Source organism: Sorex fumeus, unplaced genomic scaffold (assembly GCF_029834395.1).
Source record: "Sorex fumeus unplaced genomic scaffold, SorFum_2.1 ptg000047l, whole genome shotgun sequence".
NCBI classification, from domain to species: Eukaryota; Metazoa; Chordata; class Mammalia; order Eulipotyphla; family Soricidae; genus Sorex; species Sorex fumeus.
In genome coordinates, this window is record NW_026606104.1 from 20,077,513 (window position 1) to 20,098,137 (window position 20,625).

Below are 20,625 nucleotides of genomic sequence, written 5' to 3' on the forward strand. Positions count from 1 at the left end.
AAAAGAATGTTTTAAAAGCTTTATAGCAACCAATGTGTTGGAAGATATATTAGTGCAATGACCCAGATTAACTAGAAATAAATTATCAGGAGGTTGAAGACATAAGCAAATAGCATTTGCCCTACCCAAAGCCAACCTGTATACAGTATCTGGCACCTGATATGGTGATCCCTGAACCCACAGGAAGGTGTTAAGTCCAGAGCACTGCCCTTAAAGCCCCCAAAACAAAACAAAACAAGCAATAATTAACAGAAAAAAAAACTAGAGTTTTCTACTTCTTTTCAATGACAAAATTACAAAGTATTAGGAATAAAAAGATAATTCCTTGTGCAGATAAATGTTTACCAGGTAAGAACTGGAAAGCCATACCTAAAGCAAGTAATAGTGAATGAAGCATTCCTTTAAAAGCAGACGGCAATGTGTAAAAGTAGGTAGCATGGTGTTAAAAAGCTAAAATAGTAATTTAAAAATCGCTACACAGTAATAAGACTAATTTAAAGGAGTGTAAGATATTACTGGGTGAAATATATAGCATTATTACAAGGGATAACCACATGGCAAATTATATATAGTCTTATTTAAAAGAACTCATCGGATAAATCGATTTAAAGGGTCAGAAGATACAGTACAGAAGCTTAGGTGCTGGCTTTACATGCAGTCAACCTCAGCTGGATCACCTGCACCAGCCACTGCCCCCATAGCACTGCCATGAGTGAACCTTTAAGCCCGAAATACTGCTGGGTATGGTCCCCAAACACGGTCATGGTCACGGTCCTCCCGTTGTTCATCGATTTGCTCGAGCGGGCCCAATAACGTCTCCAACATGAGACTTGTTGTTACTGTGTTTGGCATATCGAGTACGTCACGGGTAGCTTGCCAGGCTCTGCCGTGCGGGTGAGATACTCTCGGTAGCCTGCCGGTCTCTCCGAGAGGGGCGGAGGAATCGAACTCAAGTCGGCCATGTTGCCTGCGTGCAAGGCAAATGCCCTACCGCTGTGCTGTCGCTCCAGCCCCCCCAAACAAAAATTTTAAAAAAAATCAAAACAAACTGCAAACTCAGTCTTATTCTAATAAAATTTCCAACAAGAATTTTTTTTTGAGAAAACTTGAACTAAGTTTAAAATTCATGTGGAAGAGACATGCCAAATAGCCAAAACTCTTCAAGGACTGGGGCTGGAAAGGCACACTCGATAGAAATTTTACTGAAATAAAGAAAACTGGTGAGGTAAAACAGACACACTCAGCAATGCTCAGGGGTTGGTTCTGCACTCAGAAATCACTCCAGGTGGGCTTGGGGGACCATATGGGGTGCCAGGAATTGAACCTGGTTCGGCTGAGTACAAGGCAAGTGCCTTCCTTGCTATACTATATCTTTGACTCCCGAACACTCCTATCTTGAATAGACAGTTAATACATGACTGATACATAAGTTGATAGATAGGACACCAAGGCCTCTCCGTGGGCAGAAAGCAAAGAGGGTGGGTAAGCAGGGCCAGGGAGCATGCAGGGCACAGGTCCGGTCCAAGCACCAGCCCAGCGAACCAAGCTGAGGGAGCCCCAGGGGAGGGTGAAGCTGGGAGCAACTGCCCAGGTGTGACCAACTTAAGCTGGACCCCCTGCTAGGTCAGACCCTTCAGGCAGACTGTGAACACAAAGTGCAATGGAAAGCCATCCAGGGAGGTTTGATAACCAGAGGGCAGCACCACACCCCCCCCCCCCCAGTCTAGACAAAGCAAGAAGGAGGTGTGGGGGGAGGGGACAATTAATGAATGGCCCCTTCCAGGCAAGAGCCTGGACAGTGGGGAAAGGAAGATCTGGGATCCACTTTGAAAGTCAAGTGAGCAAAACTGATAGGGTGAGGGGTGGGGGGCAAGGAGAGTAGTTAAGGAGGCCCCCTCTTCTCTGGGATGGGGGTACTGGGGTTTTAGGGGTGGAGAATGGGTATAGGTGTTTCATTGTATGACAGAGACTTAAACCCGAAAGCTTTGTAACTGCTCTCATGGTGATTCTGTCTGACTGACTGTCTGACTGTCCTCCCAGTGTTCATTGATATGCTCGAGTGGGCCCAGTAACGTCTCCATTTTTTGAGACTTGTTGTTACTGTGTTTGGCATATTGAACACGCCACAGGGAGCTTGCCAGGCTTTGCCATGCAGGCGAGATACTCTCAATAGCTTGCCGGGTTCTCCGAGAAGGGCGGAAGAATCAAGAATCGAATCTGGCTCAACCAGACCAGCCATGCAAAAGGCAAATGCCCTACCGCTGTGCTATCGCTCCAGCCCAAGGGTGATTCAATAAATAAAGTTATAAAAAATGAAAAAAAAAAAGAAGTAAGGTGGAGTTCATGCCCAATTCAATCAGCTAATCAGTGGCTGAATAAATAGCAGTACTCCTACATTAAAAAAAAAAAGGAGGCCCCCCTCTTCTCCTTGCACATGGCCCACCCAGGTTCAATCTCCAGCATCTCATTTGGCCTCCTGAGTCTCTTCAAGTTATAATGCCTGAGTGCAAAGGCAGGAGTATCCCGAGAGCATCACTGGGTGTGGCCCCAAAACAAAAAGTCAAACAAAATGAGAACTGAGCACTGCAGGATATGACCAAATAAACTTAAAAAAAAAAAACTAAAAAAAAAGGATATTGATAGGTAACATGCCATTACAAATAGTTCGGAGACTGAAAGGAACAGAAATTGAAAAGACTAAAATAACCGATTGTGATATAGGGAAAAACAAAACAAAAAACTTCCCTCCTCACATTATAAACCAAAATAGATTTCAGGTGAATTGAAGATAGAATTGCAAAAAGGCAAAGTTGTTTTATCAGTCAAAAAGGCCAGAGATAGTACAGTATAGTGCCTAGCATGGAAACAACCCAGGTTTGGTATCTGAGAACTTGGTTCCTAAAGCTTCCCCAGGAGTAAGCCCTCAGCACAGTTGGGTGTGAATGAACCTCTCCACCCCAAAGAAAACAAACAAAACCAAAGATACAAAGATACCAAAAGTGAAAAAGTGAAAGCACCAAAAGAGTATTTGCGGACCATATATGCCCAGAAGGAATAAAAATATATTTATATCCATAAAGGAATAAAAAAGAGAAAGTGATGGGCAATACATTAGTGATGGGCATTACATACAATAGGAGTGAAAACTAGAGTCTCCGTATTAGTACTCAGTAAAGAAAGAGCCATAAATTAGAGCAAAAATGTCATCATTTCAGATCTTCGATTCACAATAGTTATGCAGATATAAAAGTGTAAGTAAAGAGAGTGATTGGTGAGAATGTAAACTGTTAAACATTAGAAGCAATTTCACAGTATTTAGTAAAGTTGATTTGCTCGAGCGGGCCATATTCTATAGTTTTCTCTGCGTAAGTGCACATTTGCATATATATCTGAAGTGAATATGGATTAGCAAGAAGGCTCCTGAACTTCGTTATATCAGCAAGAAAGTACCTGCCTTTTAAAGGATCTGACCCTAGCATTGGTATATAATTGTGGTGCATTCTAAGAGCAAATGAATGAGTATATCCACCTATCAATATACAAAAGTGTGGCAAATATACTGCTTCGGAAAATTGTATAATTAACTTACAGTTAAAAATCATGGCTTTAACCCAAAAGGAGAGAGAGAACAAAAGGAAGTGCCCTGCCACAGAGGCAGGGTGGAATGGTGGATGGGGGGTGGGAGGGATACTAGGACTGGTGGGGGTGGAGAATGGGTACTGGTGGTGGGATGGGTACTTGATCATTGTATAACTGAAACCCAAGCACAAAAACTTGTAAGTCTACAACTGTACCTCATGGTGTTTCACTAATTTAAAAAAAAAAGTTATGTTGATATATATCCCACTAGCCTGTGCAGTTCCAAGGACAGTATTAAAATCACTGCTAAAGCTCATATACCATAGATGAATTTCTCTGGAAATTTATTTTAAATAAAAGAAAGAAAAATTTAAAAAATCGTGGCTTTAATGGTTAACACACAAGTAACTGCTAAAGGTACAGACCTGAAGAGCAAGTTTTAGTTTTTTTATAAGCAATAGCAAATCAATCAAGGTTGACTTTTGCCCACCTTCTGGGTGTGATCATAAAGGATGAGATTTAGGGCATTTTCACATCCTCCACCCCACCAAATCTGAAACTCTCAAATTGCCCACCTGGCTGATACATAAGAGTTGTCTGACAATATTGCCTATAGGATATGTATGCTTCTCCAATAATGTACTCTGTGTTCAAAAGATTTTCCAAAGGGGAATATTTGCTTCGTAGGACAGCCACACAGAGCTTCACTCACAGCCAATACTACAGATAAAACTTCAACATATTTCTATCTTATTTTACAAATTCAGAGTGGAAAGGGACAAGAGCAAAAGAGCAAATCGGAGAAACTCTGACCACCTCTCTGTGAGGCGGATCAGTGATATTTCTAAGCTCTAACAGTCAGAGTTCTGTAGTAAAATTAACCTACTGCCAACACAGAATGAGAGGGGCAGAGTCAAAGTGGAACCTGACTAGGGATATAACATTAAAACGCAGTAAATCTTATTTGGTATAAAGCATTATGACTTTGGGAATTCTGAAACCTAAATTGAAACAATACACTCATACTTGCACCTAAGACAGCATTAAAGAAAAAATAATTGACTGAGATTTTTATAATGGATAAATTAGGTTAATAAAACTAAAACCACCAAATCCACCTTAAGATCGCAGAGAAAGACAATCAAACATATATGGCCCTTTAATAAGATGTAATAGAAAGTTCTTGCAGAGAGAGTTTAAATCTTATCAGATTAAGACTCTAGATCCAATTATGAGTTTATACCAGTAAGAGGAGAGTGAAATAATTCAAACCCAGAATGTAAGAAATTCCTACAGCACAATTCATCCGCCCAGTTAATGATTTTCAATTAAATTTTTTAGCAATGAATCAATCAAATCTATGATTTGAAACTGTCCATGTCCTGGTTAAAACAGGCAAAAAGATTTCAAAAATGCAAATAAGAAAATTCCCTTTCTTTCAAAACAGTTTTGTTACTTTTTAGTGCTACAGTGCAATTATTTTCCTTTTAAAGTAAGAAACACACATTAAAATACTAGTAGTTATTCTAATTGATAATAAAATTTTTTGAAATCAAAATAAAAATTTGTTCCTCATGAACAAGGGATTAGAAAACACTTTGTAACTCACTAATATGAAGATAAACAACCCAATTAAAAAGGGTAAACTATATAAAGATATCATAAAGAAAAATTAAATTATTCCATTCAAATAAAGATATAAAAAAGGCAAAACTCAACTACAGTGACAGAAAACAGAACTGTGGTTGTCTGGAGTTTGAAGGAGAAGAAAACAAAGACAAAATAGAGAATTCTTTTGAGGTGACAGAAAAGGTGGTTTATAGAAGTGCATTTAGCAAAACTCAACTGTACACTAAATCAGCTTTTCTCCATGTATATAAATTGTACCTTAAATTACAGTCCCCAATTCTATAGCAGAAGATAATTGTACTGATAACATATTTTTGAGGGCGTCCCCAAGCAGTGCTCACTAGAGTCGCAGAGGACAGGTCAGTGATTCAATACAAGGACCCTGGTGTGAGGTGCTCCTTGGGCTTTAGAATGTCTGTGATTACTTAGGCTACCCCAGCACTGCAGGGGGAAGGGAGGGTGCTGGGCCCTCTAGGAATATACTTTATGAGGGTTCATGTGGTGCCAAGAATCAGAGTTGGCCACGTGCAAGGAATGTGCTTAATCCCTTACTCACTTGCTCCATGGTAATCTTTGGAGGGGCAGTTGGGGACACACCTGGATGTGCTTATGGAGCTTTCCCGGCATGCTCAGGGGATCATATGCAGTGTTTGGATTTGACTAGGTTTAGTTCATGCAGAGCCTTAGACCATGCACTGTCTTTGTGGCCCCTGAATTTGAGCTCTGATGCACTAACTGCTAAATATCACCAACAAGTTAATAAGCTGCTGTAGAAGTGATTTTTTTTTCATGCTCTCCCTCCCTCCCTCCTTTCCTCCCCCTCTCCTTTCTCTTTCTCTCTCTCTGTTTGTGGGCTACAACCAGCAGTACACAGGGCTTATTCCTGGCTGGCTTGGGGGAATTATATGGGGTGTCAGGATCAAAGCCAAGTCAGCTGCATGGAGAACAAGTTTCCCAACTGCTATACTACTTTCCTGTCCTTTGTTTACTTTCTTTCAAGTCATCATTACAGTATTTGACTTTTTTTTAAAAAGCTATGATCAAACAAAATCGATAAAGTGTGCAGTTTATAAGGTTATGCATTATAACCACTAGTCATATAATAATGTAAAGATTCAAGGAGAAATCACTAGAAAATCAAAGTCTTCGTGCCCTAAGATATTGTAGCTATGTCCTAAATTTAGATAAGTACTTCAAAAGAGAAAGGAATAAAGGAATGGGCTATTTTAGTCCTCGTTTCTAAAAAGAGAAACCATACCAAGAAATGGGGAGTGTTTCTGTCATACAAAATCATGAGTACTTGTCAAAAAACTGCCTGCATCTTAGGAATAAAAGGTCATTAAAAGGTGTACTACAATTGTCTCAAAGAGTGTTTTCCCTAACGTGTTCTCTTAAATTAAAAAAGAATAAAAATATTAAGAATAATTCTTCGGGGGTAGAGTGATAGTCAGGGGCACATGCTTTGTTTATGCAGGAAGCAGAGTTTAAATCCTTGCATGATATGACCTTCAGTAACTCTAGGTATGGTCCAAGAGGCCTTTTTCTAGAGTGGTGCTGCTAATGGTCCCCACCACCACAGAAGCAGGTGGGCATTAACATTAAACCACTACAATTGGGAATAGCACCCCAAAGCATGGCTTGGGAATCACCACTAAAAATTTACTAATGACATATTAAAATTGTAAACAACATAGGCCTTTGGAAAATTTTACTTCTTGACATTTATATTTCTACATAAGGCTCTTCTTGATAAGAATTTGCTTATTTAAAATACATTTAAGACTTTGGCAGCTGGTGAGATAGTATATGGTTAAGGCTCATGGTTTGTATGGGGTTACCCTTGTTTGATACCTGGCATCACATAGTGTCGTCCAAGGCTAATTTATATAACTCTACTATAATTATTGTATTTTTAATATCATAAAAGTAAATTCTTCCCTGTCATTGTCAGTATTTAATTCTGAATTATACTTCAAAACTATCTGCAGTTATTTTATTCTCGTCGAAGCATGGGTATACTGCTTTATGGGAGTTGTAGTTCACGAACCACATTTTCACCTGAATGTAGTTAGTTGTCTTAATATAAAATTTGTCTCAAATTCTGTGTGCCTAAAATATTTGACAGGGAAAACACAATCCAGAAGGTAATTTAAATTCATTAGGAAAGATATTATACAAAATGGAAAGCATTTGCCACATCCCATAGCAAGCACTTTATTACTCAAGCAATCAATATTCTGGCGTGTAAGTACTCTAATACTTTTTTCATTTAATGATTTTTCAGTTGGAAAAAAAGCACATAAAACCAACTTTGAAGGGACACAGGATAGATTCTGACATTTGAATTTATTTTGTGAAGTCTGATCTGTAATAATCTTTCGTTAACAAGACAGAAAAAAAAAAACTGGAGTAAAGAGAAATTTGGCAGTAGGAAAGAGCTAAACACATTCAGAATGGAAACATCATCTTAAATCACAATCAAGACTGACAATAGATTGACTTACCAATATTTTCTGTGGGCATTGAGACCCTGGTTGGTTCTACTAAATTGTCAGCCAGAACAAAAGCCCCTTCTTCCAAAGTATCCAGTAACATCGTTGCAGTGTGTGCTTGTTCCGTAGAATTCATGTGTCTCCAGGATTCCAAAGCTTCCCGTCTCAGAAGGTTGTCGACTGTGTCAACAATTGCCTACATCCATTAGAAAACTAAAATTAGTGTTGACTGCTTCTAGTAACGAGGTAATTTTCAATCACCAAGTAGTGACAAGTATGATATTTATCTGTCAGGGTGATTTACTCTCATTTTACGATGGAAAATCACCTGGACAAAATTTATTAGGTCACCTATCTGACCTTTTCAAAATAGGATTAAGTGAGGATTAGTAAACTACTGATTAAAAAAGAGGACATGTGAAAAGGTGGTTGATTCCTGTTTATCTAATCATGTCCTACTTGTTGGAGAGACATATGAAAACTAGTGTCAGCTTTTAATCTGAGATATTATTCTTACATGCCTGGTCATTCCTGCTCACAAATTAAGTCTCTATTGCTCTGTAGTAATCTAAGAATAATGCTTGAAACATTAGGCATATTTGTGGAGTAAACTGAACTAAAATGAAAACCGCAATTATACCTTATTAAAACATTGTTTACTTATTACTTTGTGAGTAAAGGTAATTTCAAAGTTTATAAATGATCTGTATGCTCTTCCAATTCCTTGTCCATCCATCCAGCTAGCATATGACAGTATATATTAATTTGCAATCAATGATCCGTTTTCAAAGAGAGAACAGTCAAAATCTTTAAAGTCTGTATTCTAACAATTTAAGGAAAACAGGAAAGTGAAAGAGTAAAAGTATCCAAGTGCCAGGGTCAGAGCGATAGTACAGCGGGTAGGTTTGCCTTGCATGCGGCCGACCCGGGTTCGATCCCTGGTATCCCATATGGTCCCCCAACACTGCCAGGAATGATTCCTGAGAGCAGAGCCAGGAGTAATTCTGAGCAGCGCTGGATGTGACCCAAAAAGAAAATTAAAAAAAAGTATCTGAGTGTAAATATTTATCTTCTTTATTACCATGCATAACATTAAATAAAAAATATAATTTAGTTAAGCAATTTTGACAGCAGGCTTTGTACTGATACTTACTGTAGTTGCAAACTATCACTAAGTTTATTTACATTTATCCATTTACCTACACATAATGTGTCATTATGCTATTTAAATGGCTTTGATCCACTGGCAATCACTGAAGGGAAAAAAACCTGTATTATTTTACAAAGGTAGGTAAAGGTAAAGGCCCTCCCGTTGATCGTCGATTTGCTCGAGCGGGCCCAGTAACGTTTCCGTTGGAGACTTTGTTGTTACTCTGTCTGGCATATCGAATACTCTCGGTAGCTTGCCGGGCTCTCCGAGAGGGGCGGAGGAATCGAACTCGGGTCAGCCATGTTGGCCGCTTGTAAGGCGAACGCCCTAACCGCTGTGCATCCCATTTTACAAAAAAAACCAATTTTTTAAAAATGCTAGTTTGGGTACTACATTGAAAGTATCAGGGAAAAAGTTGTTTGAGGGTACTGTCACAGTAAGATTAATTAGCTTAATCCATCTTAATATCCTCCTTCTGTCTGCCTTGAAAGCCACCACGACCTTCCTGGCAGGTGGAAGATACTTTTAAGTGGCGTTAAAGGATTTTTTTCTTTTTCTAATGGGACACAAAATAGTCAAAATGCTCAAACTGATACTGCTGCAGCCATTAACTAGAGTGGAACAGAAATTGGTCTGCTGAGGCCAGATTCATTAGTCACCAAGAATACAGACTGAAGCCTCTAATCTAAGTTACAAATGAATCCTCTGTCACAAAGTAGGAACTCATTTCATTTGCATAGTGTAAGTCAGCTTCTGATTTGTAATTTAAGAACTTTTATTAGTCTTATCTGAACAGAAAAGTTCATTTGAGACATGGTGTAAATGACACCAGTCAGAAATTAAGGTCACGCTAAAATGTTCTATGTATAGACATAACCCACTGATGGCATGCTTTTACTAATTTGAAATACTCCTTATTTGTTATCATTTGTACTTTTCTAGTGAAATAAAAATGACCATTAGCCTAATCTTATTACTAAGGTAGCCTCTGCCAACAACAACAACAACAAAGTCTGTTGTTCTCCCATTGAGATATATGCCCTGGACAAAAGACCAATTATTACACTTCACACATTAATACCTTAAAAGTGAATTGGAATTTTAGTATGACAAATTCAATGTACTACAGTTGATTCATTGCTCCTGCCAAATAGGCTAAAAGGAGACTTTCAGAATATCATAGTAGTAGCTAAAAAACAGACTTTCTCACTGCCTTTCCTTATAGACTTCTTAAACCAACAATGTCTAATAATTAGTTAGAGCCATTCATTTATTCTGTAACTTAACAATGAACTGGTGAAGTCATAGCTTTTATATAACCACTACAGAAGTATGAAGTTCTTTTGCACTGCTGACATATATGTATATATGTCATATAAAATATATATGCACACACAGTATGATAGCCTATACTGTACATATACAGTATTACAGCAGTACAGTGTATGTGTATGTATGTATGCATACAAGTATATACACATGTATACATACAAATAAATGGATTAATTCTTCAAGGTCTGATTTACTAAGAATGTGATGTTCAGATGAGTAAGGTTGGCAAAGAACTATACCCATAAAGAAAAGAAGCTTCTAAAATTCACAGACTATAATAAAATGCAACTTGAAAAAGTTTATTCTAAGATACAGTACAGAATTTTCAAGGCATAATTCCAGTTAGCTTAAGCATGTTTCCTATTACTTGGATACACAGGGGAGAAAAACTGAATTGAGTGGACAAAGGTTCTGAACAAAACTGTGGCTTTCTTTTCCTATTAGTCTAATAAAAAGATCAACATAAAACATATCCTGATAGTACTGTCACTGTCACATTATTTTATGTCAAAATAACCCATCCCCAATATGCCTGATTCTAGAAATAACTCCTAAAAAGTTCAGAGCAAAGCCTACTTTATTTAATCTTATACCATGGGATAAGAAGCAGTATCCATGCACATACATTATGACTATACAGTCTTTGATATGATAAACTGCCGAGACTATATCATAGCTGTTTCACTGAAGTTGCCTTTTATTTCATAGAGAGACAACAGGAAACCAAAAAAGTCTAAATGATTATTTTTCAATTCAGAGGAAATTTCATTGAAATTCTTAAGTTTAGATAAACGTAAAAACAGCAAAATTATAAAACATTAGCTGCTAATTATGAGTACCATACTTTTTAAAAGTCAGTTTTTATACAGCTGATATGGGGCATATTATATGATTATCAAAGACTGAAATACACTGAATCATGCAGCAAGATGATAAAGCATGGCAGGTAGCTGACAAAGGGAGAAAGCAGGGTGACAGTACAAGACAGATACCTTAAGGTAAGCCCTGCATGTCTTCTCTCGTTTTTGGAGCTTTTTAGTAAAAGAAAAGAAAATCGGTGGTTAGATTTTATCTGTTGAATATGAGGAAAGAAGACATCCTCAAAAATTATGCTGGTGGTTCTTGGCTCAAACGTTTGTCATGTACAATAATCCTTTAGATATTTCTGAGTCTACACTGACTGCCAACACTGCGTTTAGTTTTTATTTCTATGTACTAAGTATACAAATCCAAAGAATATTTAAAAAACAATATATGTGGTCAGAAGTAAATTAAATATCTATTTTTAACCTCATAATACCATAAAGCTAAGGATTTTGAAATTCTAAGACTCATGTAAACTTTCATAACATGATTAACATAGCTATTAAATATTGTCATAGTAGAAAACATTTAAACCACAAATACACTACACCGTTAGGAGAAACTTGTTTTTCTCCCAAAACCTGCCAGTGGAAACACTCGGTGGCTTCTATTCTGTATGTATCACCATTTTGCTTCAAAGCAGAGTTACATGGGTAGCCATACAAAGTACGAGTTGTATAACCCATACTTTCTTTAGTGACGATAATAATAAATTCTAAAGCGAGAATGCTGACCACAATCAGGCAGATGACACTTACATGCTGCTCTGTCCTCAAGTCTAATCACTTCTTGAGAAATGAACCAACTTAGAGATTCTATTTCTTTATCAAGAGAGCCAGAGGTTTGGACAATTTCTCTAAGGGGTCAAGTCAATCGCTGAGTTGGCATACAAAATTTGGTATTGAAAATAATAGAAAATGTCTACTTACTTTGTTAAAGGTCCGTCCAGCAGAATCCTTCTCACTAGGTTTCAGTTCCTGCAGCTGTGCATCAAGAATGTCCACCAGCTGCTCCATCAATCTAACAGAAGAACTGACATCCCCAGCAAATACAGGTCCTTTGGTATGTTTAGCCAGTTCATTGGCAAGACTAGCAGCATTTTCTCCACTCCTGATCTGAAATGACAAATTATATTACCTCAGTAAGACTTCTAGCTCTGTTGTGGCTCCTTGTTTTTCTCCTAAGTATCTTTTTTATGGTTATGTTATTTGCAAATATGTCAAAATCTGCAACTAACAGAGCCAGAAACTCTCTCTTCATTTTAGAAAATTAAGGGTGGGGATAGAGCGATAGCACAGCAGTTAGGGCATTTGCCTTGCACATGTTCAACCCAGGTTCGATACCCAGCATCCCATATGGTCCCCAGGAGTAATGCCAGGAGTAATTCCTGAGTGCAGAGCCAGGAGTGATCCCTGTGCATTGCCGGGTAAGGTAAGGTAAAGGTAAAGGCCCTCCCGTTGATCGTCGATTTGCTCGAGCGGGCTCAGTAACGTCTCCATTGGAGACTTTGTTGTTACTGTGTCTGGCATATCGAATACTCTCGGTAGCTTGCCGGGCTCTCCGAGAGGGGCGGAGGAATCGAACTCGGGTCGGCCATGTTGGCCGCTTGTAAGGCGAACGCCCTACCCGCTGTGCTATCGCTCCAGCCCAAAGACATTGAGGTAAACACTTGAAGTAATTTTTTTTTTTTGCTTTTTGGGTCACACCAGGTGATGCTCAGGGGTTACTCCTGGTTCTGCACTCAGGAATCACTCCTGGCAGTGCTCAGGGGATACTCGGAATTGAACCCAGGTCGGCCGTGAGCAAGACGAACGCCCTACCCAGTATGCTATTGCCGGGTGTGACCCAAAAAGAAAAAAAAAGGTAAGGGTTCTTAGATCCTCAACTCACAAAAAAAATTTTCTTAACCATAAGTTTAAAAGCAGCTACCGCCCAAAAAAAAAAACCCAGAAATTACATCAAAATATTTTCAAGACAACAGTAATTTCACTGTCACCATTTAAAATAAAACTGATACTTAACAGTCTTATTTATTTATTCCAATGACCGAGAAATTTAAATCAGAATATAATCAGCATAATAGTAAGGGTTATAATCTATTATGTACATTTCATAAAGGTCGATAGGTAGTAGAAAGTAAAATGTCACTGCATTCTGCTGTAATTTTAAAGCTATTAATGCTTTCAAAAGTCATTTTTACTTATTCTATCATAATCATCTGTGATACGTACATCTGCTTGCACTCTGTGGATGCAGTTATAAACTTAATATTTGATGTATTAGGCCAAAGCACTATTTTCTTATAAACATCAAAAGGGACAAAATAGAATAAATATGAATGCAATTAAGCAAGTATGTGTTCATTAAAAAGCTTAACATAGAAAACAGCATGCCTCAGAACACATGTAACTTTGAACCAACTGTACACAGAAAAAACTGCATAGTTTTTTACTTTTATACTGAGCAAAGAGCAATGAAGCTGGTTTTAACATACGGAATCAAATTATTTATGTTAGAAGTTAGACCCCTTCATCACCAATGCGTATCATATTAAAAGGTTTCAACCAACCTTCTGAGCCAGCTGATTTACCCAGTGTGAGGTACAGTTGCTAAGATCGGGGCCCTTAGGGTTCCATGTTCCAGTGGAAACCATGCAGAGATATGAGGCAGTTCCTAGAACAGATGTAGAAAACAACAGTGAAATTGAAACCATTTTTTGCTGCATGCATTCAGGAATTTGCTATGATGATCTTTCCCTGTGTGTTAAATTCTGAATAAATGCTAATGGAAGCAGTTGACAATAACTGACAAAAATAGGGGAAAATGCAGATTTTATAAAAGTGAATATAAAGTCAACACTGAAATATCAGGCATTTACAGCAAACAAAAGTCCTTTATTTTCATGGGACTCATCTAAAATAATACTTGGAATGAGAAAGGCAGCATGTAAGGAAGCCTCATTAGAGTCCAAGGACAAAAACTCAAGTTTTAAACAAGGAGGTAAAATTTAAGTGCCTCACTTAAAAAAGACTTTTAAAATTTAAAAACTGTTGTCTACAGATACTATCTTACCAAAGTAGAAAATAACAATGCTAATAAAATCTCTTTCCCTGAATAAAATCACTTCAGTAATTCAGAACCGACTAATTTCAAAATGTATGTACAGTATCTTAGAGGAAATACCTCTTGTTCCCTTGGGGCATGGTCGTTCAACTATCATTCCCCTTTGTGTCTGAGGCCACTTTATTCCCCTTGCGTCTAATGCCTCGCAGAATCGCTCTGGCAGGGGAAAAATATTTGTTACAGGAGGCATTTTGGTTGTAGAAACTGCTGGAGGTGATTTTGTCCCTTTGCTTCCTTCCTGTGGTCCAGCTACAGTTGTGGTCATGGGGCCTTTCTGTGAAGTAGTGCTTGGGGTTGATACTGTGGTTTTGAATAGTTCAGCTGAAGAAGTTATTGTCACAGCTGTAGTAGGCACTATGGAAAAAAGATGAGTATGTTAATCTCAGACACACACATTCATCAGGAGGTGTACGTACGTGCATACGTACGTACGTACACACACACACACACACACACACACACACACACACACACACACAGAGCCCACTGTTCCGAACCGACAAAATTAGAGCTAATGAGGCACGCACACACATACACACATTCAGTCAATTGTCCCAAAACCAACAAAATTAGTTATTGAAAGCATCAGTATTATTTCAATTTGCTCATATTGTTGGCTAAGCAATTGTAGGTAAGATTTTACTACAGACTTGTTTTACCAGTCTAATTGTGTGGGTTTAATTTTTCAATGATAAATCTGATAACAGTTTATTTTATCATATGTCACCAAAAGGGAAAAGGACATTTTATGTAAAGAATTAATGCGCAAAGCAAGTACATTGAATTTTATCATTACTAAATAATTTAGAAATAGTCCTTTAATAAGTTTATATGCTACAAGCATTCAAAATATCACCTCAAGAAGGAATGATTACATATAATTAGGACAACAGAAAATTTATATCTTATAGAAAAAAAAATACTGTGACATCTTTCAACCCAGCAGCCATTCTTGCTTGAAAGATTTTTGAGCATGCCTGATTAGATTCAAACAGGAGATAAGCTTGGCATGCTTACACTGTTTAGTAAGAAAACATCTGAGGCTCTGGCATTTTTACTTTTGAAAATAAAGTTAGAAATTGCTAGTTTTAGTCATAGGTTACCATGTAATCTCTTACCAAGATGATACATTAAGTCAAATCATACCTAATTTGAAACCCACTCTATATAACTACTAATGCTTAATAGGAAATATCAAAGAAACAATCATTGCATATTTCAAAGTAGAAATTTAAATTTTGGGGGAGGACAACACACCTAGTGGCCCTCAGTGTTTACACCTATTTGCTCAGGGATCAGTCCTCATGGTGTCAGGGATCAAATTAGGGTTTTGGCATTTGTGAGGTAAGCACTTTAATTTCTGTATTATCTCTCCAGTCCTAAAGTGTAAATTTAAAACCAGAATTTTTTAAAAGATTTTAGGGCCAGAGTGATAATGTAGTGGGTAGGCCGCCGACCTTGCAGGCAACAGACTCAAGTTTGATCTCTGATATATCATTCCTACAACCCCACCAGGAGTTATTTCCTGAGTGGACAGCAGGAGTAAGCTTTGAGTACCACTGGGTGTGGCCTGGGAAAAAAATAGAATAATTTTAAGCGTTCAAAAATTATTCTTAAACGGCTAAAACCACTAGGTTAAATAAATAAGGAAGCAGAGAAATTTTGTTATTATAAAACATTCGTATTAATGTTTTGTGATCAGAACATGAATGTTTGTATTTAAAATATACAAGGTGCTTATACCGGTTTCTTCAACATATGAACTATTGGCTTTCAATACCTTATAATATGACGAACTTAAATTTGAGTATAGTAAGTTAAAAATAACAATTTTCAAAGAACACTATAAAATAATCAACTCATGCTTTATGCATTAAAATTAGATTAAACATACAAAATAACTTCAGGTCATCTCATATTTAATTCTTAAAGATCTAATTACTAATTCTTTATAGAATGATGACACTATTGACAGAGTATACCAACTTTATCAGTAAAAGTAGAATGTGCTTATTTCTAATTCTTCAGCAGTAACAAACTTCTTTTTATGTAGAAGGACACAACCACTTTCTATACTTTTTTCCTTTTATCTACAGACAAACTTCTTAAGCATGAGTTTTATTTCCAGGGCATAATTTATTGACCATAAGAGAGATGCCTATGTACATTAGTCAAACATCATGCCTAGCCAGCTACTACAGGAACCTATTCAAACCTGTCTATCTTCTTCTGTAAAACACTTGCCTGACATCTTGTTAAACCTCTGTAATTTTCTTTTGATTACAATGCAGCCAGGCTTTCAGGGCTTTCTCAATTAACATTTGTCAAAAGCATCACAATCTTTTGCAAAAGTGTCAAATGACTGTCTATGAATCAAATCTTAAAGGGGAATCAGAGCAAAGAAGAAAAAAGGGCAGAGCAAAATGGCTTAGTGCTATATACCATTTTAAGTATCCCTTGACACTGCGCTAATTAGAATATATTTAATCACTGAGATATGTATTAACAACACTGTAATTAGTGATATGTTAACTAAGCATCAGTAAAGATTTATAACATCCAAGTCAAGGTAAGCAATAAAAATGAGCTTTGTTAAATAACACAGAATTTCATGCAACACTCTGTAGCTTGTTTCTTTGTGCTTATGGATAGCATATTTTCATACCTGTTCACCCTCTGTTCATCAACAGAGATTAAAAGGAATCGAGAAATTCTTCAAAGATAGATTAGTCAAATAATGGGATATCATAAAAAACAAACATGAAATAAACTCTATAAACAGAAGCAAAACCAAGCACTTTGAGGAAAACTAGTTCTAGAATTTTGTAAGTTTAACAACTTCAAGGAAAGCAATGTTTTCCAATACTAATGAGAGAAATAGAGGTATTCTTAAAAATTATTTCTTTCTATAGTTGAAGACTTCTTAGTCTAATCGGTAGGGCGTTTGCCTTGCATGCAGTCAGCCGGGCTAAGCAGGGGTTGATTCCTCCACCCTTCCCAGAGAGCCCGGCAAGCTACTGAGAGTATCTTGCCCACTTAGCAAAGTCTGCCCTTGTGATGTATTCGATATGCCAAACACAGTAACAACAAGTCCCACGTTGGAGACATTATTGGGCCCGCTCGTGCAAATCGATGAACAACAGGAGGACAGTGCTACAGTGCTAATGATAAAGCTTAACTAATGATAAAGCTTATACTTTACAATATTTGTACCAATCACCATTATGGATCACCAGGTCATTTCACCCAGTCTTTACTGCAATCCCATGAAGTAAGCACTATGATTATCTTCTAAAATGAGAAAACTGAGCCAAAGAGAAAGTTAAAATAATTTTTTTCACTTATTTGTTCTCTTATATGCTATGGACTGATTGTTAGGTCAAAAAAAATAGACCCTGGAAAAGGATAATATTCCCCAAAGCAATTTGTCTTTATATTAGAGAATTTAATTGACAGAATTTTCTGTAAATCTTTAAAAGAAAAAGAGGTGGGGAGGTAATTTTTGACACTAAAACCATTAAAATGAAACATTAAGCAAAAGGTTCAAAACTCTAGAACACTATCTGAAAGGTAACAGAGTACATGACAATATAATAAAGTCATATCTTAAATCCAAAGCCTCTTTTAAAACCAATGTCCCTCCTGATAACTCTGGTTATCAGGAGATCGTATCAAACATCTAGATTACTTAGCATACTGCCTACTACTTATCATATGATAACAGAGAATGAATCTAAGAAACATTATCTATAGGTCAGTACCTATGAAAATATCAAACACATAATGCTGAAGTTTACTATGGTAGCTTTTACTAAGAATTTGCCATTGGTAACCCGGTTTTACCTACAGGTAGAAATGTAAGAACAATAGTTCTTCTATTTTAACTATTTTTATAAAGAAAGGTAGTCTTTCCCTCACCAACATCCAAAAACTCATCCACTGTTCACTGAATTTCAACCACATTGTATGTGTAGGAGGGCATGGCTAAAAAAATCTATAGTCATTAAATATTCCTTTAACTCAATTTTCTTAAATATTAATTATTTCTATGGAGCACTTATTCTTAGTTGGAATGTTTCAAAAGATACTTATCTTGTGCTTAATACTCCTTAGGTAAAAAGACCTTTATCTGAAAATTAAAAATTGCCCTAGTAATACTGGCGCTATGCTATATAACTAAAAAAGAAAAATGCTTAGGAACAGTCCATTTAAATATATATATGTATAGAGAATTTGAAATATTAAACATGCAGAGACTAAATAAGTGTAAAGCAACTCAGATTAAAAAGCAAGAAAATGTTTCAACAGTACTAAAAAAGTTTCTTTCGTTTGGGGGGAGAAGGTGAAAGGAGAAAGACAGAAATAGTTTTGCAGAATCCTGCAAAAAAAAGATTTCTGCATAAATCATATAAAGCTAAAATGTCAAGGGAAAAAAGTATGTATTTGAAAATCATGACCAAGGCAAAGAAATCATACAAGTGTGCTGTTAGCAATGAAAGGCTTGGTTTTATAAATGGCAAAAAAGATTTGAAACTAACATACCATAAAACTGTACACAGTGAAATATGAAAGAAATTGGTAATTTTACAGTACCTATGCCTTGGTCACAGGCATGGTAGCAAATTCAGTATGTAGGACTTTATGGATTTCAGCCAAACCAGTCAGTCACTGTTTTATGAAAGGCAAAGACCTGATTTCTATGTCCTATCAGTTTCCTGGGTCTCACTTCTGGAAAGCTGACAGTGGCTTATTAGTCTACCTAAATTTATAGACCAGAATTGTTGTGCAAGGTTTCATCAACACACATTGTTGATATCAGCACACACCTTAGAGATGAGAGAGACATCAGTCTCTAAAAAAATATGAGAATAATTGCACGGCAAAAGAGATTACAAGAATATTAAACAGCAAGCAAGAAAAAATTAGATCAGAAAAAAGTTTTAATGACCAAGCAGCTATTGTGAATTTTTTACTTAAGGGCTTCTGGATAAAAAAACAAAGTTGTAAAAATAGTTATAAATACGTTTTTTTTTCTTTTTGGATCACACCCAGCGGTGCACAGGGGTTACTCCTGGCTCTGCACTCAGGAATTACTCCTGGTGGTGCTCGGGGGACCACATGGGATACTGGGAATCCGACCCCGGTCGGCCACTTGCAAGGCGAACATCTTACCCACTGTGTTATCACTCTAGCCCCATAAATACCTCCTAAGGGTTTTTATTCATTATGATTTTCAAAGCTGTTAATTGCTATTTCCATAAAAATCTGAATTATCAAAGACCCTTTTCACATAAAATCGATCAAAGAATTTACTAGAATATTTGTTATAAGTGGAAAAAGGGCACTATTACCTATTTTGCAGTCACTGGTTTACTTTGTCACAAAAAGATGGGGAAATAGATTTTTTGTTAAAATGCATCTGTACTGAATTTTAGTTGCAATACTTTATCTGTTTCCTGACTGAAAATTTGCATTTTATTTCATTTAAATTTTGGACTTGGGGATCTCCAGTAGTGCTCTGGGGATCATGCAATGCTGGGGATAAAATCAGAAACCACTTGTAAAGCAAGGGTCTTATCCCCTATACTAATAATCTGACACTGGATTTTACCTTTTAGAATATTGGCCTTGTCTTAATTTCTCCAAAGCTAAGAAATTCATTTCCACCTAAAAAAATATATAATAGCTGTCTAGGACATATAAGCTCCCCCTGCCAGCCCCCCAAAGATACACATATAAATATGGTATGAATTATTTTCTATTCCTGAAGTTTACCTCTGACAAACCCATAGGATGAGGGAGAACCTTAGTACTATTTTTTAAGAAAACATTTAAAATACAGGAAAACAGAATTGCTGGTTTAAAAAAAAAGATGTCTAAAATTCTAAAATTTAAAATACACTACATATATCAACAGATTTATTTCTTAAAATTTAATTACTAAATACTAAAAATTTACCAAGGAAATATTGTTGACAAACTCGTTTTGAAAATAATATTGACTGAATTTTTTTTTATCACAAACTTTTTCACAGAATGAAAATCACTTAAAATAACAACATATATTTCCAAAGACTAGTAACTTTTTGCACAAGGCCGCTTGTTTTCTCCCAGGCATTGCATGACCTCCTGGGCCCTGCTGGAGTGATAGAACGGGTTCAATTCCTCCGCCCCTCTCAGAGAGCCCAGCAAGCTACCGAGAGTATCTCACCCTCATGGCAAAGCCTGGCAAGCTACCTGTGACGCATTCGATATGCCAAACACAGTAACAACAAGTCTCACAATGCTACTGGGCCCCCTCGAGCAAATCGATGAACACCGGAAAGACAGTGACAGGACAGTGACAGTAACGTTTTAAAGTGACGATCTTCCATAGATATCTAAAGAGAATTCTAGTTTTAAAATGTATACAGATTCATTTACATTTAAAATGCACACAGATTCACTTGGATCAAT

At 36.9% G+C, this 20,625-nt stretch overlaps 1 protein-coding gene across 3 annotated transcripts in view; it reads right to left on the reverse strand.

Annotated features, from left to right (window-relative positions):
* Nucleotides 1-20,625, reverse strand: part of ADGRL2 (adhesion G protein-coupled receptor L2) — a 584,864-nt gene that overhangs the window by 28,869 nt on the left and 535,370 nt on the right. For all 3 annotated transcript variants that reach the window (XM_056123806.1, XM_056123807.1, XM_056123808.1), the window contains 5 exons: nucleotides 14,230-14,523; nucleotides 13,616-13,719; nucleotides 11,976-12,161; nucleotides 11,175-11,213; nucleotides 7,713-7,896 (listed from right to left, as the gene is read on the reverse strand). In XM_056123806.1, the coding sequence (XP_055979781.1) occupies nucleotides 7,713-7,896; nucleotides 11,175-11,213; nucleotides 11,976-12,161; nucleotides 13,616-13,719; nucleotides 14,230-14,523 (807 nt within the window). The remainder of the gene's footprint in view (nucleotides 1-7,712; nucleotides 7,897-11,174; nucleotides 11,214-11,975; nucleotides 12,162-13,615; nucleotides 13,720-14,229; nucleotides 14,524-20,625) is intronic.